Consider the following 23,460-nt stretch of genomic DNA (forward strand, 5'->3'; position numbering starts at 1 on the left):
AAAAAAACCAAACAAACCCGAGATGATATAAACTACAACAACAAAATCAAAAGGGAAAAAAGTATGACTCTGTCCTTGAACACTCTACCTGGCAAGAACCTGAACCAGTTTTGATATAACAAAATTATTGTGAAACCACCTGATATATCAGACCTCCTGTGTCTTGGTTCCACCTACCTCTCCGAGAATTAGGATAAACAGTTCTCTCGCAAGGTCAGAAAAGAGAAATGAATACATAACGACTGGGGTCATAGAGAACAAACGCGACAGGCGACAGCCACGTCAAACATGAACTTATCAGCCAGACTGGGGTGTGAAATCGAGTGGGAGGAGCGAAGCAGAGTTCGACGGACTTTTGGGGAAAAAACGGGAAGAAAGTGTCGGGTATGCGTGCTTAGGAATCATCAGAATGGCGCCTATTATGGCATACACATTATGAGCATGCAGAATAGTTCGTCTACCTTGGAGACAACATTAAAGATGAAATATTATTGAGTAGTATCTATGGTCTGTCGCACACGCTCTCAGTGGGGTCCAGGGGCAATTACGGCAAAAACTCATCTAGAGGAAGAGTCGCGGGAAAACGATATTGATTCGATCTCATCGACATTTTCAGATTTTAATTAGTTTTCCTTATATTTGTATTGTCATTTTTCAGTGAAAATTAATGTGTGTGTCGGTATAATACATGAGTTTGTTTGTGTTTGTTTGTTTATGTGTGTGTGTGTGTGTGTGTGTGTGTGTGTGTGTGTGTGTGTGTGTGTGTGTGTGTGTGTGTATGTATGTGTGTGTGTGTATTTTCGACTGGAGGACGGGAGGAAGGAGAGATATCTGTCTGGTAATGACTGGATTTTTAAGGGAAGGCATATACTATTGGTGCAGATGATGATTGGACTCTTAACTTTTTGCGAGATACCACACTAAACCACTTACGAAATTATACAGAGGACATGATTACGAAATTCTCAGAATTATTGGCCTAAGTCTTGTGTCCAGCTGTCCTGTGAGCACGAAATTATATCGCACCCCACAGACCCATTCAAGTCATTTTCATGTCATCGTCCTATCAATGTTTTATGACAATACTATCAACACGACAGAGTTCCAATGCAAACATCAGCTACAGAACTATAATCTAACCTTTAGGTCGTGTAAGTACACATGCAATAAGAAATCTTTATACAATGTATATTGTATTTGCATGGAATTTGACATCACACTCAGTAATAGAGCGCAATAAGAAGGCAGGGCACAAGTGAAATGTTGTGTATGTATACACGATTTATAGCAACCAGGGCACTTCGTCCTCTTTTGGCTTTTGTACTTACTTTCAGTATTTAATATCAATCAGTCAGTCGGTTCCAGATATTGATTTAAAGCTCATCAAAATGACATACATCCGGAGCCTTTAAATAGAATGTTAAGATAAGGGTTTTATTTAATACCTTTAATATTTCAAAGGTCAAAAGGCAAACGACAATCGATACTCTAATACTGCAGATAAGAGGCCACATCATTACTTGTGATTCAAGTTTACGATAATGACATTAATATTCAGTGTTCGTGTTTACTGCAAACCGCATACACGAGTTGCTCTATCGTTGAATGTGCACAAACAGTCATTCCCTGATTGCCATTCATTCTTCTTCGAACATGCTGTGAAAGGAATGATATTGTTATACGTTATACAGAAATAACAGGTTTATCAGCAGCTATTTATTGTGTAAAATATGACGACTAACATTTATGAAATTATGAATTATGAAATAGGCTTACAAAATTGATGTACATGTATCGTATAACCACATTCAATTTTTTCATTCATACGAGACATAAAGAAAATACCGAATTAATGAGCAAACAAACAAACACTGGCTATAAACCCACTCTCATGAGAAAAAAATTCATTAATTTTGGTAGAAGTAGATAATCATGTGTGAAGACATACGTACCCTGACCCTGAATACTGAGCACCTCAGATTAAAACAGCAGTTCCCCAAGGAGCTATAGGACTATTACAGACTCTCAGGAAAAGGAAACTTCACGCACCTGTTCTGGCCATCTTGTGTCACGAGGATTCGCAGAAGTTAAATTCGTTATAAAAATGGTCCCATGACTGATAGTTGTTTTGGCTTTTAAATAAAGATTTGAACGGAGGAATAGGTTATAGGAAATGGATTCTTCAATCGTATTCATGATAGTATAGGCTTGTATCTCGTGACATCGTTTGGTAATTTCATAAACATACAATTATGATAATATAATGTGATATTTTATAACACGATCTTTTATTATAATATAGGGCCTATACCTACAATATATTATATGATAATAATGTAATGATATAATATAATATAATATAATATAATACAATATAATATGATATGATAAATATATGATATGATATAATATAATATAATATAATATATAATATGATATAATATTACATAATACAATATAATATAAATTAAGATAATAAAATAATATAATATAATACCATATGATACAACATGTAGTAAACAGATTCATTGACTTGTCAGTCTCATTGATTAACAACACAATGGATGATTGTTTTCCTCAACGAGGTACGAGTGGCGTCTGTGTACTCGGTATCATAATACGTTACAGTGTACGAGGGTGTGGAAAGAAGCGTAGTACCAATTTTCCCCTTTAGCTATATACACCTATCTATCCGCCCATCAATCTAATCATTCCATAGTCTAGGCAAGACCGTTGGAAGAGCTTTCACTTACACCCATTATATTATGGCACCTATGGAGACCGCTTCACTCAGGCCTACCTCAGACATGAAGAAGGCCTTTATAGTGCCTACATATCTTAAAACTCGGCATAACCGGATTAGGGCTCCTCCAAAAGATCGACCGGGCTCAGCCAATATGAATGGATAAGCAATAATACTTGCAAGCTATCTTTCATCGAACGTTTAGTTTGTTTGTTTGTTTGTTTGCTTTCTATTCCTTTCTTTTCTTTGTCAGGAGAGGTAAACCACTTATCTATTGTTTGTTTCCTATCATATGTTGATGTGTGAGCAAAGTATACCTAAAATCTAAATCTGTAAATGTATGCCTAGATTGCACCAAATAGTGCTCTCTACAATCATTATAATTCAGTTGTGTTCATATCGAGAACACACACACACACACACACACAAACACAAACAAACAGACAAAAACAAAACCAAAAGAACTACAACCACCAAAGAAAGAAACAAAACACTGAGGGATATTTAGAAGAAGACGTTAAGTCAACCTGTGCTGTTTATTTTTGTTAGGCATATCTTTAAAGTAATTTCAACGGTATTCCTATACCTCCTTTTTAAAGTTGTCTACTTGGAAGACGTGATGACCACATTTGGCGGAACGTTGGAAGGCATACCGTGAACAAACCCATAAATAGATGCATATTGTGTTGTGTTGCTTGAATGAATTAAAAAAAAAAATTAAAAAAAATAACAAAACAAAAAGATATGTGCTGTGGTCTATGTGAGGCTCGAACTCACGACCTTCGCGTTATCAGCACGACGCTCTGCCGACTGAGCTAACAGACCGTTGCACGCCTGCGCCGGGGCTACTAGTGTTTATAAATGCACGTACTACCACGCTTGTAACGTAGTATGAACTACTCTGGCTTCCAGACCGTCTGTTTGTTTTAGTTTCCTTCCCAGAATACATGTATCAGCGCCCTTTAGCAACAAAAGAAGTACCAGTAGCAGGTTCAGCTAGATGGTTTGCCTTCCAACTGCCTCCGGAAAAAACAAAGAAAGCATTTTGTAAAAGGAGTACAGTTGGCAAAGGGTCTGGAAATCAGACTAGTACCGAATCGAACAGTACAACCCAGGGTCTCAACCTGAACTCCTAATCAATCGTTCAGCGTATATAGTTCAGTGCAATCGATCCACTGCTGTAGTCTTTGCTATTTCTGAAACACGTTTTTCTCTGCTTTCTATGTCATATAGACACGGCCTATATATTCCCATAGGATGATGAAATATATTGTATACCACAAGGTAGTGGAGTGACGCGGCTCTTACACCGCGTCACATCGGTAGGATTGCTGCATACTGTGAACTTTTATTTATTTTTTTTTGACGCAAATCTAAAAACATTTTGCTTTTTAAACACACTCTATAGTTTAAAGGGAAAACTCAAAACTGACTTCAGGAATAGTCGAGATGTACAGATCTGTGTATAGAAGTTTCCGTAAAATCGAACGTAATAGAAAAAAAAAGATGGTATAGCAAAACCCCACAAAAAAAAACCAAACAAACAAAAAACAACAAATTTATACCACCGTATAGAGTAATAGGAATATAAAAAACTTTTGAGTTGTGAATTCCACACAAACTAAATGAGATGTCAAGGCCTCACAAATCTTCCATTGACCTGTCCTCCTTTTGTGAGTGAGATATGAAAAGAATGCACATCCATGAAATCAAATCATTTACAGATATTTTTTTTTAAATTTGTTCGTATTTACTTTTTAAATTACTAATGATGACCTCTAGTGGGAATGATCCGCAATTATGTCAATAAATCATTGACTGTCAGCATGATTTTCACGATATTAATTTGTAGTTTCTATATTATGAACAAACAGTAGCGACCTTCATATCTGCGACGCGAGCGCTAATTTGGCCAAAAATGGTATTCTGCAGTCTCGCGAAACAGCCATTTCCATTGTCCAACTCGGGAGGGTACGTCGTGTATCAGTATAGGGTGACACGTCGCTGTTAGAAAAGTTGTGAGGCCGTAACAATTAGCCAAAAATAATAATATTCTTTTTACATGATGCGTCTGATTGTGACCGACTGTTTAGTTGAAACTTGTGAATGTCACATTTCCCGATATCAATATAAACTCTATATAGCCAGATCATCAGACGCCGTGCTCAGCACGGGGCTTAGTACAGCGTCAGGGGTGTGTATAGTATATAACTGTCTGAGTAAACTCTCACCGTGACATTTCTTTGATTTCATAGTTAATATGTTTCTCGTTATTCTTTGGAGGTTTAAGGAGCCATCGTTTAGTCTTTTGTGAAAGATGCCCACCAGTCTCCTGACTATAATAAACTTTCATCATCTTCTGCTTCCGTGTAATACACGTTCGTGGTCATGCATGTCCAGCAAGCAGCGGTCAACAAAACCACGGATTGCATCAGCCCTTGAATAAAACCGTATACCCATAACATACACGGCTTTATTCTTTGTTTTGCCATCTTTCTCCATCTCTCTCCCTCTCTCTCTCTCTCTCTCTCTAGTCGCTCTTTGATTTGCCAGTCACTGAAGATTGACAATGGCCTTTCGCAGTCCAATTGTACACGGAATCATAATCAAAACTTTAAATGGACAGTATACTTTTGGTTGAGAAGGGACAGTATACTTTTGGTTGAGACCTAATTTCAGATTTCTAACATTTTTTTTTTTTGGTGAGATAATGTGAAACCTCTTATGGATATGAAAGAGCATGTAATTCTATGAGGAATTCAAAATTTATTTGATGAAAATTGGTTTCGAAATGGCTCAGATATCCAAAAAGGAGCGATATAACAAAGTGTGGGACCCACATTCAATGACGATCACTTTGTTTCCCTTTGTTTTCGGATGTTTCAGTCATACCAAACCCGATTTTCATCAAATAAACTTTGAATTCCTCCTAGAATGGTATGTTCTGTACTATATCATAATTTTTTTTTCTTGGTATCTCGCAAAAAGAATTCTATAATCGCCACAAATACTGTATACCATCCCTTTAAGCCAGGTCATGGGTCTCACTGAAAAAGACGTAAGTTTTCATGCAACTTCTATGATAATCAAGAATTTGTTTTGTATATGTTTCCTTCTTGTTGCGTTTACCTTACAAAACATTAAAGAGATGGTATATAGTTTTGGTTGAGATGGGGAAATTAAGATATCAACTATTTGCGAAATGCATATGTATGAGAAAATACTTACGAACTATGAAAGAAAGAGGAGCTGAGAGGTATCCAAAGCTTAGTTGATGAAAATCGATTTTGAAATGGCCAATATGTCCAAAAACATATAGTAAAACAAAGTGGTCCTAATTAAAGGTCACGTGTTCCATCTCATAATAGAATCACTTCGTTTGTGGATATCTCAGCCATTTATAAACCAATTTTCATCAAATATACTTGAAATTGGGAGTGTGAGAAACAGACAGGATCGGCTATATGATAGAAAGAGGTAAATACAATTCAAATAACTTTAATTATAACAAGAATGATAATGTTCACACAATGCAAACAAACTCAAAATTTAGAATAAGCAAAAAAAAAAGCCAACAAAAAGAACAACAAACAAAAACGACCCCCTCCAAATAACAACAACAAACAAACAAAAACATCAGGGTCCATTTATCGAAGACTGATATGAGAGTCATAAAAACTAAATTCAATTAAATTGATATATGCATGGGGTCGATACAACACAGATGAAAAACAAAAGAAGCAATGCAAAATAGGGGTTAAGACAAAAATAAAATCTAGGATACCCTTGTACAAGTTGGGTATCCATGTGGTGTCGTTCTTTTTTTTTCCCTTTAATTTTGTTCTTGTAGATTGAGCCAAAGAGGTCTGTAATGCGGAAGTGGCAAAAAATAGGTTATGCTGTACAGCCTATTACATGTATGTGTCAAGCACAGAGATGAAACCAAAAGTGCTCTCACATACAAATTTGGCAAAATAGGCCACAGATATTGATGAAAAAAAAAAACCCACAAAGCAAAACAACTTCGGGCTTTCCCATCGCAGAAGTATCATATCAGACTTATTTGTTCTAAAGAGGAATCTTTGTCTAAATAGAAGTATAATATGACGCTTTATATCCTATAGTATATAGAGCAACAGATATCGATGCCACAAAGGTGTGGAAAATATCTAATGGAAAAAAAAATCGAGTGAAATTATAGGCAAACTTGTTCCTTCCCTGTCCAATTATTTTCATCATTATGAATGTTACTGAGTAGTTTAGTATTTGAATACATATTTCCTCTGTAAACTTTCCCTTGAGAGCTAATTTCTTTCTGCACGGATAAAGGTAAAATCCATGAGCCAATCCCATTCACAGAAATAAAGTTGAAGTATCATCTGATATGAGCTTATCCACAGCCTCTTTTTTCTGTTTTTGTTTTGTTTAGTTTCTTCCCTCTTCTTTTAATAACAACAGCAGCATACACAGTAAACCGAATATAAATTATGTAAATTAATCGGCTCAGTCGGAGACCACACACCGATGCACACCATAGCACCAGCAAGGTATGAAAAGCTTTCACAGTAACTGTGTAAATATAATTGGCCCCATTATTATTTACCTGTTACTGACTCATCGTTCAAACCAAGTAAAATACAGTAGCATGCATGCAATGGTAGCGGGTGCAATGTCCCTTTCTAAGCACCAAATACTAATACAATAATTGATTGCATTGTAAGGGAGAATTTGAAATATTCCATATATTATGGCACACATTTAGATCCGTCGCAGAAAGATACTTTCGTTTGTTCTTCACTTATGGTTAATACACTGGATCAAATCAAATCACACAACGTCATTAACGTATCATCACTTAATACCCTATTTTAGACTCGGACTTTACAGGCAAACACATACGGTCGTCATACTTACTTATCTTTAATCTGTAATCAAAACATGTTACTCACAACCCTCTTTACCAAAGGAATTCAGTGATACTTAAGGTGGACATTAAAAAGACAAAACTCTTTTATCGCTCTATACCTTAGAAAATAAAATGACTATTGACAGCTTTCATGGTGCATCTTTATATCGATGACGAGAGACTTAAAGGGGATAAGAGAAGGAACAAGGATTTATGACATTTTCTCGATCACGGACAACTTTTTTCGAATGAACTCACGCTGTTCTTCGCCCTAGATGATACAGTTTTTACGCAAAGAGTGAGTCGAAGCAGAGCGGGTCACATCTCGCCAGGTCTTGGCTCTTGCTGGGAGATGGAGGCTCGGCTGGTGCCGCGTGGAGACCATCTGCTTGCTCCTTTTGCAACCACGACAGCGGGAGGGCCTTCATTGGCAAAAGCTAACTACGGAAGTTGATAGGTGCCATCGAGCTGATCGGAGGTAAGGCCTATACGGTCCGAGAAGACAAGAAGGCGATGTGAGACCTCGTCCTCTCGATCTTTTGAGGACCGAAGAGGCGAGCAGGCGAGATCCGACATCCCTTCGTCTTTGGGGTTCGTCAAAGCGAGAATTAGCAGAGGACAGAAATTACTACAGAGATCTCGTATCTTGTTGACCTTTTCGAACCCGAAAAGTCGAGAAGACCAGATCTCGGAAATCACCTCATCGCCTTCTCGAACCCGATCTAGGTAAATCTCGAACCCGAGAAGTTGAGAAGACTATACATCTCGGATCTCGTCTTCTCGGACCAGAAATTAACAAGGCGAGGGAATAATCTCGCTTCCTATAGCTAACTCAGTGTAGGCTCTTATTATCAGTACTTGATAACGTTTTTTTTTGTTTGTTTTTTTTTGTCACAGAGCTTTGTCAATATCATTTTTATAAACCCAGCTTTGCAAAGAACATTCGTAGTCATGGGTGAAGAGGGACCCATGTATTCCTTACTCTACAAAATTCTAGGAGTTCAATAGGCCTCTGCTTGGTCAAAGGTGATGTGGAAACCGTTAGCTGACTGCCGAACAGTATAGCTTTGATTACATAATACTATGGATAAATAATCAATCTTCTTGTGATTGGTTGAAAGATTTTTACGTGGTTACATGGATTTTCAACTACAAGTGTACTTGAGATAATTGCTCGCCCATTGACACACCACCAGTGTACGATTTGTGACATGATGTCACAAAGCAATTGTGATATCATAAAGCAATACTGACATCGCGCTTCTTTGTACGAACACTTTGTGAAATGAAGCAAAGTAATTATGACATCTCAAAGCAATTCCGACATCGCGCGCTACTTCGTACGGTCATCATTCTGTTAAATGTAACAAAGCAATTGTGACATCACAAAGGAATTATGATATTGCGGTCTGTTTTGTACGATCATTCAATATAATATATTATACAACACCTCAGAATGATGTCGAATTGTGATTGGCCAAGAACATGTCACATGACATTCAATAGAAAATACCTACCAAACTCATTGAGAGTGACAGCCATACAATAGGCCCCTGGCATGGGCCTATTGCACGGCTCGAAGGTACTATAGCACGGCTTCGTGGGGGGCTACTAATGCATGGCCGCTCACAGAGTTCTGTGGCTCACAGCAGCAAAGCGCCAGCAAACTACATTGTACGTGCTGGCCGGCTGCGCTGCGATGCGCTGCCGGTAAACAGACCAGTCGCGGCGGAGTACTGCAACGTTAACGTGTACGCGCAGCTACTTTAGCTAGTTGCATGTATTGCGGCCTACCTACTGCTGTGTTTTTAGTTTTGACTCTGATCTGCTACGTGGACCACAGCGATCCCAAAATCAAGACTTCATTTCAAGATGAGAAACCGTAATTTGATTATTTTTCTGTGTTTTTATACAAAATCATTTTCGGAAATAGAGAAAGTCTAGACCTACTACTTGATCTACCGACATCTCAGGTAGGCTTAACAGTCAGGCCTAACTCGATCTAACGTTAGCGTAGAATGGGTATAGACCCTGCGGAGTTTGTGATTCCTGTGACTGTGTGGTCGAATCATGACGAGTGTTTGAAAGCACTACACAGGGTGGTTTACAATTCTCGGCCTAATTGTTACATTTATTTTTGGGCCTTCCTGAGCTAGCGGTCACTAATCTAGTACTGTGATTGTGGACAAGGTGTTGTATAAAACGAATAATTTATGATTCTGTTCGTGCACTGGGGCACGTAATACCGCACTCGGCGCGAGATTCGCCACTGGTCTATTCAACGCGGCGCTACGCGCCTTGTTGAATAGACCAGTGGCTTATCTCGCGCCTCGTGCGATATTCGTGCCCTATGCACTCGCAACTCATAAATTATTCGTATACTGTGACATCGCGCTCAGTTGCTTCGTCATGTCACTGTTCCAGGATGCATCCACACATCGTATCTACCACACTTCTCACCTCATGTTTCCCCCTCATTTGTTTAAATGTTTTATTCCAAATATAAAACAAATTTCAGAATGTACTGAGTCTACTTTTGAGTTTCTAGTTAAAACTATGGGCCTCGGTGCCTCATAAAGTACCGGTACTATTCACCGAATTGTTCACAGCAAGGCATGGATGGGCAACTATAAATGCGCGTAAGTAGGCCCTTATCTTGCAGGCGTATCTATATTTTCGTATTGTGGAATCATTATATCAAAGGCCCACTTCATGAAATTTCTCTGACCGCTAGCATGACAACTTCACCTGCCTTGATTCAGCATAAATATCTTAAAGGTAGGGAATCCCATTTGCACGCCTTAAATGAAGAATTGTATAAATACAGTGGTATGTTGAAGAGAATATCATTTTAGAAACTCCCATAAAGTATTGAAAGTGGAAGGTAACATTTAATACATTTTTTTGACGGTTAGATTTTGAATTGAATTGTTTTCGGGGCTCACCGTAAATTCCAGTACATTACTAGGCTACCTTCGCAGACCCATGTACTGCATGTGTGTCCATCATGTATATTTTGTGAAGAAAGTTCGTCAACACTTACAAACATTTCTATATACATTCTTACCACACACTCTATATGTTATTACATCAACTCTAGTACTTTTAGATTTGTGTTTATAGATCACAAATACAGAAGAATGCAACAAAAAGGCTTAAGTGTGGCTGACACACAGAACTACTGTGTAGTTGAGTTTTGTGCATTATTCAAATTTTAGATAACGGTTGACTTCCAAATTTCTAAGCAGTGGCCTAAGCTAGTCCCCCTGAGGTTCATATTTAATGTTTTGCTGCATTTTGGGAGGTCTGTAAAAGGTATCCCCTACCTTTAAACTAAGTGGGATGGGGTATATCAAGCAAAAATATCCACTGGGTCTTTTCCGGTCACGGTTAAAACTATTGCCCTTGGTGACTTCTCGATAGTGCTATGCCCCAAGACGAAGTAGAGGGGCATATACTTTGTTGTTGAGAATGTTGCTCCTCGGAGCAGTTGATAAATTTGTATAAAATATTCATGTCTGGATGTCAGCAACGTTTGCGTGGACCGTATAATTCGTGGGTATCAAAATAATGTTGCCGTTTCTTTTGAAAGATTCATTTTGATTTTGCACTTGTTTTTTCAGTTTCCCCAACGACAACATCCGATATTTTGGGGAAATTTCACGTGACAAGTGCAGAAACAAGAATGATTCGTCAGTCGAGGGTCATAACAAGGAGTTGAGATCCCGAGGTATTCGCTTCCCCGCCGCACTGATCATCCGTTCGCACTTCACTTTCCACATACACAAAGTAAACAAACGTCTGGTGCCACAATCTCTACAGGAAAACATGGCGACCTTCCTTTTTAGGTCACATAGGGTCGACTGCTGGATGAACGTGGACCATTGACAACATTCGCAGAGCATTCATTCGGCTCATCACATGTATATCACGTTGTTTTGGGTTTGTGGGAACATGGTGTAACCTCGCCCTTGCTAAAGGACTTTACAGATGATAACAGCGATCAACCGAACCTTGTGAATAATTTGTTTTCCTCTCTTTTTCTGCAGGCATCTATGTCAGTTTGATTGACTTTCTGTTCTCTCATTTTGACTCCTTGCACTATACAATTCGTGTTTTACTTTTGGACAGGGGCCAAAATTCCGGCAACATGGATTATTGATTAGCTCGCAAAACTTTGCCTATTGGTGCGTGCGCTTTTCTTTCAGTAAAACAAGAATGCAAATGCCATGCAAGCACATTACAAGGACTCACACCCGTCTTTAGGTAACGAAATTGATAATGGATCGATGGTAAACAGCAAGTACGTGCAGTGTCTGTGCCTGTTTGTTTATTTTTCCCCGTATACATACTACTGCAGTGTACGTTTAGTGTTTGACCAAAAGATCGGTCTGTATCTGATCGTCGGGGAAATGTTCCACGGAGACTGCGTCTGGCTTCACGGCTCCCCTCCTACGGAGGAGAGCGATAACGTAAAAAAAAAATAAAAAAAAAATAAATAAAAACAAAAGACGACTACGGACAGACGGATCTTTCTGTCTAGTTTAGTGTGTGCTTCATTATTGTGTGTATTGTAAACAGGTTTGACATGTTTTAGTGGGAGAGGCTACAGAGACTAATAAGAAAGAAAGAAAGAAATGGCTGAGTGCAATAAGTGGCCAAGACAACTACAACTACGGCATACTAGCACACTGTATTGTAATTCTTTAATACGTGTGGTTTTGGGAGATTTTTCGTTACCCCCCGAAAAAAACCCCAAACCAAACCAAACAAAAACAAAAACAAACAAACAAACAACAACAACCAACAACAACCTTTTTGACTCAAGTCTTTGTGTGGAATCATTCGGAGGGGGCCTCGGTGGAGACCCACACATGAACCATGAAAAAGTGCGTCACATGTCGAAATTGACTCATATGTCAGCCGTCATTTCTGTTTATTTTCGTGCCGCATATAGACGGACCAGAGCAGGAGTCGGGGGCACCACAGGGGTGGTTTTAAATCTTACGAGCACTGATGAACACTCTTTAAGAACAAAACAAAACAGGAAAATACTGTAAGTAGGCCCTACACATCGTAAATGAATGTAAAAAAAAAAAATCGCTTGATCACATTATGAAATAAGAATACTGGACGATTTCTCTCATCATGCATGGTTCGACAAGATTAGCTATGTTTTCAACATCCTGGCGAGATGCACAAACAACAGACATTCAAGTAATTTTCATATTTTATTGCCCTACTTTGACAAGCAAGTAAGGTTGCATGAAGGAAAATTGTTTATTTTAGAGGGCAAAAATTGAGTACAGTCTGTATTCTGTTGCGCGAAGCTTGCTACCTGCGTGCAATTCTTGCTGCTTGTACGTACAAGTCAAGCAGGAAATGCTTGGTAAATCGCCCTGTACAGGGAATACCGAGTATAGTCTACTTGCTTTCCCCTTATATATGCAATTTTAAGGTAAGCTTAAATCAACATTACTGTCAGTATTTTCAAGTTCGCTTCAGATGTCAGATTTTGTTAATTATCATTTGGACTGGCTACTTCAGGAGGATAATGAGACATTAATTGCCCCTAGTAAAGAATCATATTGCCCGAGTCGAAGACGAGGGCAATATGATTTTATTCAGGAAATATAATTAATGTTATATCCCCCTCAAGGCAAGTCCATATTATATATTGTCTAATCATGTGCTCGTGTGTGTGTGTGTGTGTGTGTGTGTGTATGCTCGTGTTCAATATTTACACGTAGAAGTACGTGTATACCATGAACTTACACTTTAAAAATGCATTTCTATGTCGTAAATTACCTTCAATACATGCATCTAGACAGGCAGGTTCTCCTTTGGATCATTAGGTGTCTGTTGACATAAACCACGACCAGGGCCCCATTTCATAAAAAGTTGATATGATAGAAACTCTTGCTAGAATGACAATTGTCAAGGTGATGACAAGAATCCAGCTTCCTGATTGGCTGTTGCTGTAGGAAGTTGCCATTCCAGCAAGAGTTGCTATCATAACATCTTTTATGAAATGGAGCCTAGATGACACTATTGTCACAAAGAATTCTTTTTCCACGTTTGATAATGTGGGAAATCAGATAAAGTAATTTACAAGAATGAACGTTGGGAAAAGAGATGCAACAACCAGAGTTACATCATTGCTGCGTCTCAAAGTGAAATACAGAACAAGTATCGCGTCATACACCCACAATCATCACCATTTTTTTCATAACATTGCATGTTATTTTGACATCACCATAGTTACAATGCCAATCCATACACATTCACTACCATGCATCTGAACCTCATACAGTACATTTCCTCCATTGCAACTTACACTCAAACTCAACTCTGAAGACACCATAAAGGAATTTACATGACAACTCACATTTTGTTTTGCAGGTACACATTTATTTCTGTGTCTTCATTTGATATATCCATCACTCAAGGCGCTTATTTATTACTTCAGCTTTTGAGCAAAAACAATACTCTGGCATGTTTATCAAATATACATGTACAATGTATCTTTTTTGTATCTTATTGTGTTTTTTTCAAACGAACTAGACCAAAAATACTCAGCAGATGTGATACAGACTTCCAAAGGGAGCCCTCGAAGCACAACTGAATTCTGTTCTCCATGCTAGGGTAACACTCGAAACAGTATCACTCAACAAAATGTTTTATGCTCTAACATGAAAGCGTACTCGTCTCTTATATAGCAATATATCTCTGTATGTACAAAACAAATTTACAATAATCATTTTCCAGATCACATAAGCAAAAGTTGTACTTCAACCTGAACATACATAACTTTTTTCATTCAGTCAATTCTCACATACAATTTGTACTTGGTAATTATGCTGTGCCGTAAGATGTGTCACATTTTGAAAGAGTTATCAATTCAAAGTAACCGAGTGTACTAAAGTTCACAGGAAATACACATTTTCTGTCATTCTCCTGTTAGTGTAAGAAGCAACGTTTTCACTTTTATGATGCCTGTTATATTGCTGTTTTACAATTATCAACATTTCAGTGTACGTGCCGCTGAGAACAGGGGTTTACTGCAAATTACTATGCAGTGAACATTTACACATACATGTGTAACTGCATACAAAATGGCAATTCTGCAAGCTGGCACCAACTTCACAGAAAGTACAAACTATATTCAAAATGTTTATATCAGCAATCTGATAGGACACCGCAATATATATAGCTCAGATTGTTGTTGATGCAAGAGGATAGATTTGCAGAGATTACCATTGACAATGTTGGTTCTCCTTACACAACTCAAGTACAGTATTTGTGCGACTGCATTTCATCACATTATAGTATTTCGACTGTACATGTAGGCTGGATAACCACAAGACAGAGAAAAGCTTCTGTTTTTCACTACAAGAAGAAAACGTACAGTACGAGGTAAAAATGGGGAATTTTCTCAGTTTACATTAACGGTTTACAGTGAGGAACTGGAATGAAATGTTTCAGCTTCACAGCTACATGATCCATGCTATCATGTACCTTGTTGTTTGAGCTTTGTGCTGAAGTATATTTGACCAAGGGATTAAGTAGGACAATGAATGCAATTTGCACAGGAAGGCACTGAGTAAACTAGCTACTTGAGATATATTCACCCTCACAAAGAAGGTTTGCAGAAATGATTTCCTCTCCAATTTCCAGTCTGGACATTCCACATTCAGAGAGCTTAATCCCCCATTTTTTCTCACATTTCAAACTTTTACCTGAAAGCCATTATACAGTCAATAGAAACCTAACTGATGACTAGAACACAACCTGCTACTGGAAGAAGCAATAAGCACTTGCTTGTGATCTAAATCCCCCCCCCCCAATAAAACAAAGACAGAAAAAAACTCATTGTAGGACCAACCTTGTTTAAACAATGGCTAGACAGTAGGTATCAAACAGTGAATACTGAATAGAGTTACAGCCAAATTCAAAGCTTGATTATTGACAATGACATTATTGACTTGGCAGACATGCAGCATGGTAACAATAAGTACACTCAACCTTCATATGTATACTCTTGGATGCTTGAAGTGTGGCTGATCCATTGTCCCTTCAACAAAAAATTGAAACCCACAATGTTTGAACACTTTTCACTTCTCCGTCGGCACTCAACAGAAACCGACAATAATCTTTATACTGTATCCTTGGCAGTTTCTCTCTGACTGACTGATATTGAAAATTTGTGACTTGCCCATCATAATTTTCACTCTTTTCCTGTCCACTGACAGTGACACATCCCCCTAAAAAAATGACTGTCAACAATGCACGAATAACACTGAATCCAAAATACAGATCACCATCTTGACAGTGAATACAATGTGCAGTAGAACTGAAAACTGTAAGCACACATGTTGTGTGAATACACTGGCACAACTTCTTGATATCACCATAGATGAGCTGCATCTAACACATAAGCTTCTTGTGTTTTACTCACAGTAAGCCTATGTATACAGTATACAAGTGTATATCAACTTATCTCCATGCCATCTTGATAAGGGATAAAGTTGTAATCATGGAAAAGGAAAGAGAGGATTATGAGGTTGACTTGCTTACTCTGAGCAGAAGCAAAAGCAGGACAAAATCTCCCTTTTTATAATGTCTACTGGTAATATTTGAATGTAGATCATGTCTAAACTATTTCCATAAGAATTTGATACTGTACTTGTACGCAACCTATTATGACATAAGCATGTACAACAATGAGGTACAAGCTGTACTGAAGTGAGTTGTATCAGTAGAACCAATTGTGCATTTTCACACAAAGTACAACTGCCTTGCACCAGTGGGGGCTGTAAAAACTTGTCTGAAGCTGTTAAAGTGTGAAGCCCATGTGCTGCAGTTGGAGTTCTGATGTATTGTTATGCAGACGCAGAGATTTGCTGGCTAGACAGAAGCTATTGTTTCATGTTTCATGACCCATTGCCCTCAAACTGGGGTACTGGAGTAGTTTACTCAAGAAAAATGTACAATGAGAGCACATAGTGTGTGCATAACTATTGAGCAGTGCGTGGGTTGTGCGTTGGCGTGCATGATACGGTACCAGGTACCTTGGGACATACATACACATGGGGTAAAGTGTCGTAACGCAGTCAGCACCTAATCACCATCTCATATTTTCAATCCTACCCCTCCCCCAACTCCCCCCTCTTATAACCACAATTACCATGACAACATGTGATAACCTCTCTGGATGTCACAAGTGTTATTGTTAATGCACAGCACAGGCAAATCAGATCTTTTGGCAAGACAGGGCCCAGCACTACATACATATGTAGCTCATTGACAACAGTGGGAACATACAGATTCAATTCAGACATCTGTGCTACAAAGTACAAATGGAAACATTTTGGAAATACACAACACATCTGCCTACAGTGGTAGGATTATTTGGAAGGGAGGACTTGTGGAATGATTGTCTAATGACATAAAAACACAGTGCAACTGTTCACTTCTGCATGGTCCAAGAACAAATACCTCGCGGTACAAGTTGTAGGTCGATTTTCTCTCCCTGATCTTGACAGGAAAACTGACCCCAACTGCCCACTGGGTGACCTACTTTGTGGTCAGGAGTCAGTCCAATCTCTCCTCCTTGCCCAAAGTCAACAATTAAATAACCTTGGAGGCTAGGTCAAGGATTTTCATGAGGGATAAAGGGAACTATGGAAGGAAGTCATTAGTCTGAGGAGGAGACCCTAGCCAAGATTTCAAGATAAATACCATAAAGTCTGTAGTAGACATGGCCAGGTAGACCCAAGCACTGTTATCTTCACAGGAAGTTGAGGTGGGGGGGGGGGGGGGGGGGACAAATGGGAGAAGGGAGGATACTTCCAACTTTTGACCTTCCTTTCCACTTGGAAAGAACCAATGGTAGGCCTACACTGTATACAGAGTATGTGTGCATGAAATTAAATACACTGACAGGTCCCAGGTAGTCTAATGCAGGGGAAGTAAATTGAAAATACATTGTACTGATGATTTTGGAAACTATTCAGTTAAGTCTGCCTTTCAATTGCATAAGCTAGAGAGTCAAGTACAGGCGAAAATCCGAGGGCACAGCCCTAAAATTTTTTGACAAAATCACGTGAAAAACAAAACTGTGTAATTTCATGAAATCATTGCTATGATTACAGAAGTTATCAAATAATTGATTCCACAGTACCGTACCTGGTAGAAAGCATACACTGTGTAGGTCTGAGTTTTCAGACTAGTAAAGTGTCACACTGTATCAACGTGGCACAGAAAAATTTCCCTAAAGGCAAATCTCAATTCATGCATTGTTTCTTTGTTGCAGAGGACAGGACACGCACAAGAAGTAGTGCACATACAAATGTACAAGACATGTACACATTGTACCTACTATGTATGCCTCATGCAAGAGCAATACAACTGGACCAGGGAACTTTACAGTAGCACAGCTACTACAGTTCAATCTGGTGTAGAAACATAAACATCAGGTTCATTGGAGAATGCACTGGTGTGCAAACTCACTGTTCCTTGCTACAGTAACTCAGCAGGTAGCAGCCCACACTGCTGGGGCCTGGCTGAGGGAGGTAATGCACATAGGCACAACATGAGGACTTAAAAAATAACCCTTTGACCTCAACATTGGCATGGCGAGATAATGAAGTCTGCCCTAAGGCAGTAGCTGAGATAACTCTAGCACCCCTCCAGACATAACTTGTGATGATTCAAGGTTTCTTTTCTTTTTTTTTTTTTTTTGGGGGGGGGGGGGGGGGGGGGGGCGCATTATTCTTTACAACGAGAGAAAGAGAGGGAGTTGGGTAGCTTGAGACAGGAACTGACCAGGGAGGTGGTGAACTGAATGAAATAGATAACGCCAGAGGCCTGGCGATGTTCAAAGGCTGTTCTTTCAGAGGTTTGTCTGTGGGATCTGTATCCAAAAAATGGCCACCCAAGCATGAATTCCTTTGAAAAAAAAATAATGCTTGGTGATGGTACAGAAGATTGGATAGCTTTTGGTGCATGGTGCAGTGTTAAAGTCTACCCAGCCAAAGCCTGTTTCCTCTTTCACGGTGAACTGTGCACACAGACCCATACCCTTTTGCAATGCTTGTGTGGGAGAGGAGGGCAAGGATGGGTTATCCCAGTATTATACAATAGAGCGGGGCCACTGCTCAGATTATCTGCACTTCCTATTGTCATTATACAACCTACAACTGTACTGCAATCTGAAGCAGACTAGAAAATCTAGTTCAGTTAGATAAGAAACTATTCGTACATTGTACACAGTAGGACTGAGTTTTTGAGTCAAGCAGTTATCCTTGGTACATGTTTACTTTCAGAACAAACCACACCTACGACTTCACAGAAATCAATGGGTGAATTCTCCGATTGAAACAAACAAACAAACAAACAAACAAAAACAAACTGGAAGATAATGAACATGTACCCAAAATGAAACAACCCTGTTTCTTGTATATATAATGCAGCGTAAGATCATGCACAAATTGATTTTTACAATTTCAGTTAGTATTTCAAACAATCTTTTGAAGTGTGTTTTCTAAAACATGATTACCCTTGCAAACTCCAGTTGCAGTGCTGTTACAGTACAGTTGTATCTGGCTATACAGCCAGTCCTGAGCAGGGGGCATTTTGGCTCATTCAAGACAACCTGGCATTCCACCACTTGTTGGTTTTACACAGAAACATGGGCAATAAACTTACTACCACATTTAGTCACCATACAAACACTGACAAATGATTTTGAATTTATACTGCAGCAAATACAGTAAAACCACTTGCAAGTCCAAGAAAACTAGTATTTCTTTTAGATACAGTGTACATACACTGTACTGTATACAAAGGGAAATGACATTGCTGTTAAGTCATCATACATGTATTACACTGCATGAAACACCTTCTTGAATGGGATCTTAAAATTCTGATGGTATTACAAAGTAGCAGCAGTATCATCATGTCATTGAATTTGATGGTTGTATGAATGGGATGCCATTTTGGGCACATCAAAAACTATCAGTGCTGACAAGTTGTAATTGCAATTTTCTTAGATGTAAAAATGCAAGCAGTTATGGAGTGGTATCGCCTGACATTATCAGCTGCATTGTGTTGGTTTTGGCAGGTAAAAATGGTATTAAAAGCAGAGGTTGAAAAAATCTGCTTGATTGGACTGATTTAAAATGAATGAAAAAAGTATCAGGATACATTTACAGAGGACATTTTCTCCCTTCAAGTTTTCCCTCGACCTGACAGCAACTTTTTGGTGCCCTGGTGAGTGGGAATGTCAAAGGGGGGGGGGGGGGGGGGTGGTTGTTTGTCTCTTTGTGATTCGTCCATATCATTCTCGGTAGAACAGACCTGGCTAGGATGACGTCAATCACATTCGTCAGAGGCAATCATCATTCAGTATGATTCATTCTCTTGTTTCGTGGGATTTGAGAGCACACAATTTGGGTGAAAAGGGTCTAACAATTTTTTGCATGGTCAGTTCAGCCTTCCGTTTTATCCCACTGACAGAGGACAAAGAACTCAAATCAACTGGCACAGCAAAATGAAGCAGTGGAAAAGTTGATTGTACACGGCACTGATAACATATGTTACTATTGTCAAGTTTTCCCTCCTGAGTTGCACTTCCAGATTAAATTACAACATCTCTAACTTTACAGAAAGTGATGTACTACAAGCAACAAGAGCACAACACTCTACTTGCAAATGTTTGAAAATGTACTTCAACAATGAAGGTTCCAAGAGGCTTCTTGCGAGGTAAAAATTATTATTTCACATTCAAAGCAAAGAGAATACAGGTGTACATGTAAGTACAGTTGTATAGGAAACTGCATTATGTGATCCACTGTAAGACTGTACAATATCCTTGGCAAGAGATCAAAGATGTACGGTATGAATTTCCTGCATACTTTACAGTACATGCCAACAGCACATTTATTTCACCTATATGCGAACACGGCATTACAGTACTGTCATTTTCGTTCCTCAGTAATGCTGCAAACCCCCTAATTATATTTCAAATAAAAGAAAGTTTACATGTATATTTTGTAACATAATCTAGCACAAGCCATGGGCAAGTTTCAGGCAATTCATATGCCAACACAAATGGAAAAACTCCTTCCTTATTTCATCAGTTGCATTTAAGGCATGACATTTACATCAGCAGTTTGCGAAAGCAACTGAAACTATCTGGTTAACAACACAACTGTGACAGTAAAGTTACTATGTAAAACTAATCCATTCCGGGCCAATAAATGCTCATAAATGATTGTAACTTTTTTCTGAACCTTGTTTTCCTTTTCACCAACTACAGTGCATTTCAGAAGATTTTCAGCACAACTTAAAAATGCAGGATTACTGGTACAACAAAATGGTTTAATAACTAGTATTTCATTATGAATTTGATTCATGCCCACACTCATGAAGCAGGTGTAATGTACGTTTGCAGACAGTGTTTGATCTATGGGGAGATGTAGCAAAAAGGGGGAAAAACAGTCATTAAAGTCTGGCCAAAAGATGTTTAAAAAATCCTTCGCTCCTTTGTGAAATTCTTCTCTTCTCCAATCTCTTTTTAAATCAATCAAAAGGCTTTCTGCAAAAGGTAGGATTTCAATCTTATTAGTCATTACTTCACGCTTACAATGTACAAGGTACATTTATGTACTCATAGTGGCATGTTTATCCTTCCCTTCAAATAATCACAAGTAAACCTGCAGGTACCCTGTGATCTCCATCAAAGAATTGCACATAATTCTTATAACATCATGGTACTTAAAAAAACAACAGCACAAAAACACAGTGAATATTGGCCTTTCATCATTATTACTTGATGTCATAAATACTGTCTTCAAACTGTGCATTCATTCATATCAGCATGGCTTCTGGAAGACAATTTTGAGATGCACAAATGTCTTCTGATTATGATCAAGATTTGATGCATATCCTTCAGAATCAGAAGTGCCACTTGCAATGTGTTCATGATGAACATATCCCTCATTTTCTCTCCTTAAAAGATAAAAAATTATCCAAATTCTCCACTTTCTTAGGATGAAATTTGTGCACAGTTCAAGTTTGAGCTTAAAAGGGATAATCATCCATGCTGATGATACACTCTATATTCAAAATATGATGATGCAAATGATCTAGATGTATCCAATAGGAAATACTGATCTACTGCAGACCAGCGAGAGTGAAATGGGACAGCCACCAGCCCAGCTAGCACTGTAGACCTGTGGGTGTCAATTCATACCCACTTCTGTAGCTCTTCACTACTCCGACATTCCTTGGCACTCTCATCTGCGTACCTCAGGCAGAGGTACTGCTGCTCAGGGTCCAGATCATGAACAACAAAGAAGTAGAGGTAGTTGCACATAGTCCACTTGGTACTAAAGAGGGCGAAACGTGTTGTGTCCAGCAGAGGCACACCAAGATCTTCGGCTAGGACCCCCATGTAGGCATCTTCCACGGGGAAGGGGTGATGGAATGGTGATCTGCTGACGACTCTCTGCACTACATCATACGAGAGCAGGTACCCTGTTCCGCTGGCATAAGGCGGATACAGATCCTTTTGGTAGTCTGATGGCGACACATACCACTTGCTGTGTGGATCTCGCAACACATCTCGGCTCTTCAATTTGTGCCCGGCGTACAAGTTCGTTGTTTGGTGATTGTACTTTTCAAGGAATTCTACCATTACCCTGGTGTTGACAAAACAGTCATCATCTGTTTTCAATAAATATCGCGACTGGCAAGATTCAGCTGCCCACATCATTCCATGCTGCACTTTCAGCGTAAGGTTGCGATAACTGTCTACATAATCGCCAAACAAAATGTCTTTGTGCTTTTCACTTTCAGATTCGAGAAGTGTTCTTAGCGCTGGAAAAGTCCTTCCAATGAGAAACACTGTTTTAAAGTGTGTTTCATTCAGTATGTTGCGATCTCGGTATCTCGCCCATGTGTTTCTTATTGCTTGTCTGCGCTTTTTGTTTTCCGGAGCAGATGTCACTAGGATGAGTAGATATGGCTGCACTGCACAGTTTGGACTGGACGAAAAGACGTCCACGTAATTTTGCACACTCCATTCTGTTCCAACAAGTTTCTCTGCCTCATTCCCTGTCTCTGAGAGTGAGGCATGGCGAAACTTTGCCGTCCTGTTTGGGGAAACGTCAAAAGTTGGCAAAGTTCTCGAGAAGCCTTCATGCCCTCTTGCAAGACTGACGCTCTGGGTACGAAAGCTGTCACTAAAAACATTCAGCTCGATCACAGCGAGGAGAATCATGAAGAAAAAGCTGAAACATGTCGCAAAGACAAGAGAGGATGAGCCGAAGATTTTCATGGAGAGTATTCGCAGCACACGCAGTAAAATAGGAGACACGTTCATGTGGACAGGCATGATGTTCGAGCTGGGTCACTCGCGCTCTGGCGGAATGCAAATAATGATTAGAAAGATGTTTTCATGAAGTTATAGCTAATTAATATCTAACATCTTCACTTTGAAGCTTGATTAAACAAACCGTCGTGTCGAAGAACCATTGTCATGGTTGATCAGAGGTATTCCACACTCACAAGGACGATAAAACGATGAGGTCACATAATATTTTCATGATTCATCTCCGATATACCGGCTGTTTGGGGATCCAATAGGCAATAACATCGAAGTCAATATGCCGGTGATCTTGGATCAACTCAGACAAAAAGAAAATCTCTTGACGAATCTGGGCTAAACATTTGCAGACATGTTGTTGTTAGTTGTCGTTGTCCAGTGTCGGCAAGTTTGGCGCTGCTGCTCTTATCTAACATCATC

At 39.0% G+C, this 23,460-nt stretch overlaps 1 protein-coding gene and 1 non-coding gene across 2 annotated transcripts; both read right to left on the reverse strand.

Moving 5' to 3' along the window:
• Positions 1-3,495: 3,495 nt before the first annotated feature.
• Positions 3,496-3,568, reverse strand: Trnai-gau (transfer RNA isoleucine (anticodon GAU)). Its single transcript has one exon. It is a non-coding gene; the product is annotated as a tRNA-Ile (tRNA).
• Positions 3,569-21,900: 18,332 nt separating this feature from the next.
• Positions 21,901-23,421, reverse strand: LOC139733675 (beta-1,3-galactosyltransferase 5-like). The gene has a single exon (XM_071644488.1). The coding sequence runs from the start codon at positions 23,047-23,049 to the stop codon at positions 21,901-21,903; it is 1,149 nt and encodes a 382-aa protein (XP_071500589.1). The 5' UTR covers positions 23,050-23,421.
• Between the last annotated feature and the right edge of the window lie 39 nt (positions 23,422-23,460).

Source organism: Diadema antillarum, unplaced genomic scaffold (assembly GCF_040938485.1).
Source record: "Diadema antillarum isolate AM-2024a unplaced genomic scaffold, OU_Dant_1.0 seq00000486_RagTag, whole genome shotgun sequence".
Classification (NCBI taxonomy): Eukaryota; Metazoa; Echinodermata; class Echinoidea; order Diadematoida; family Diadematidae; genus Diadema; species Diadema antillarum.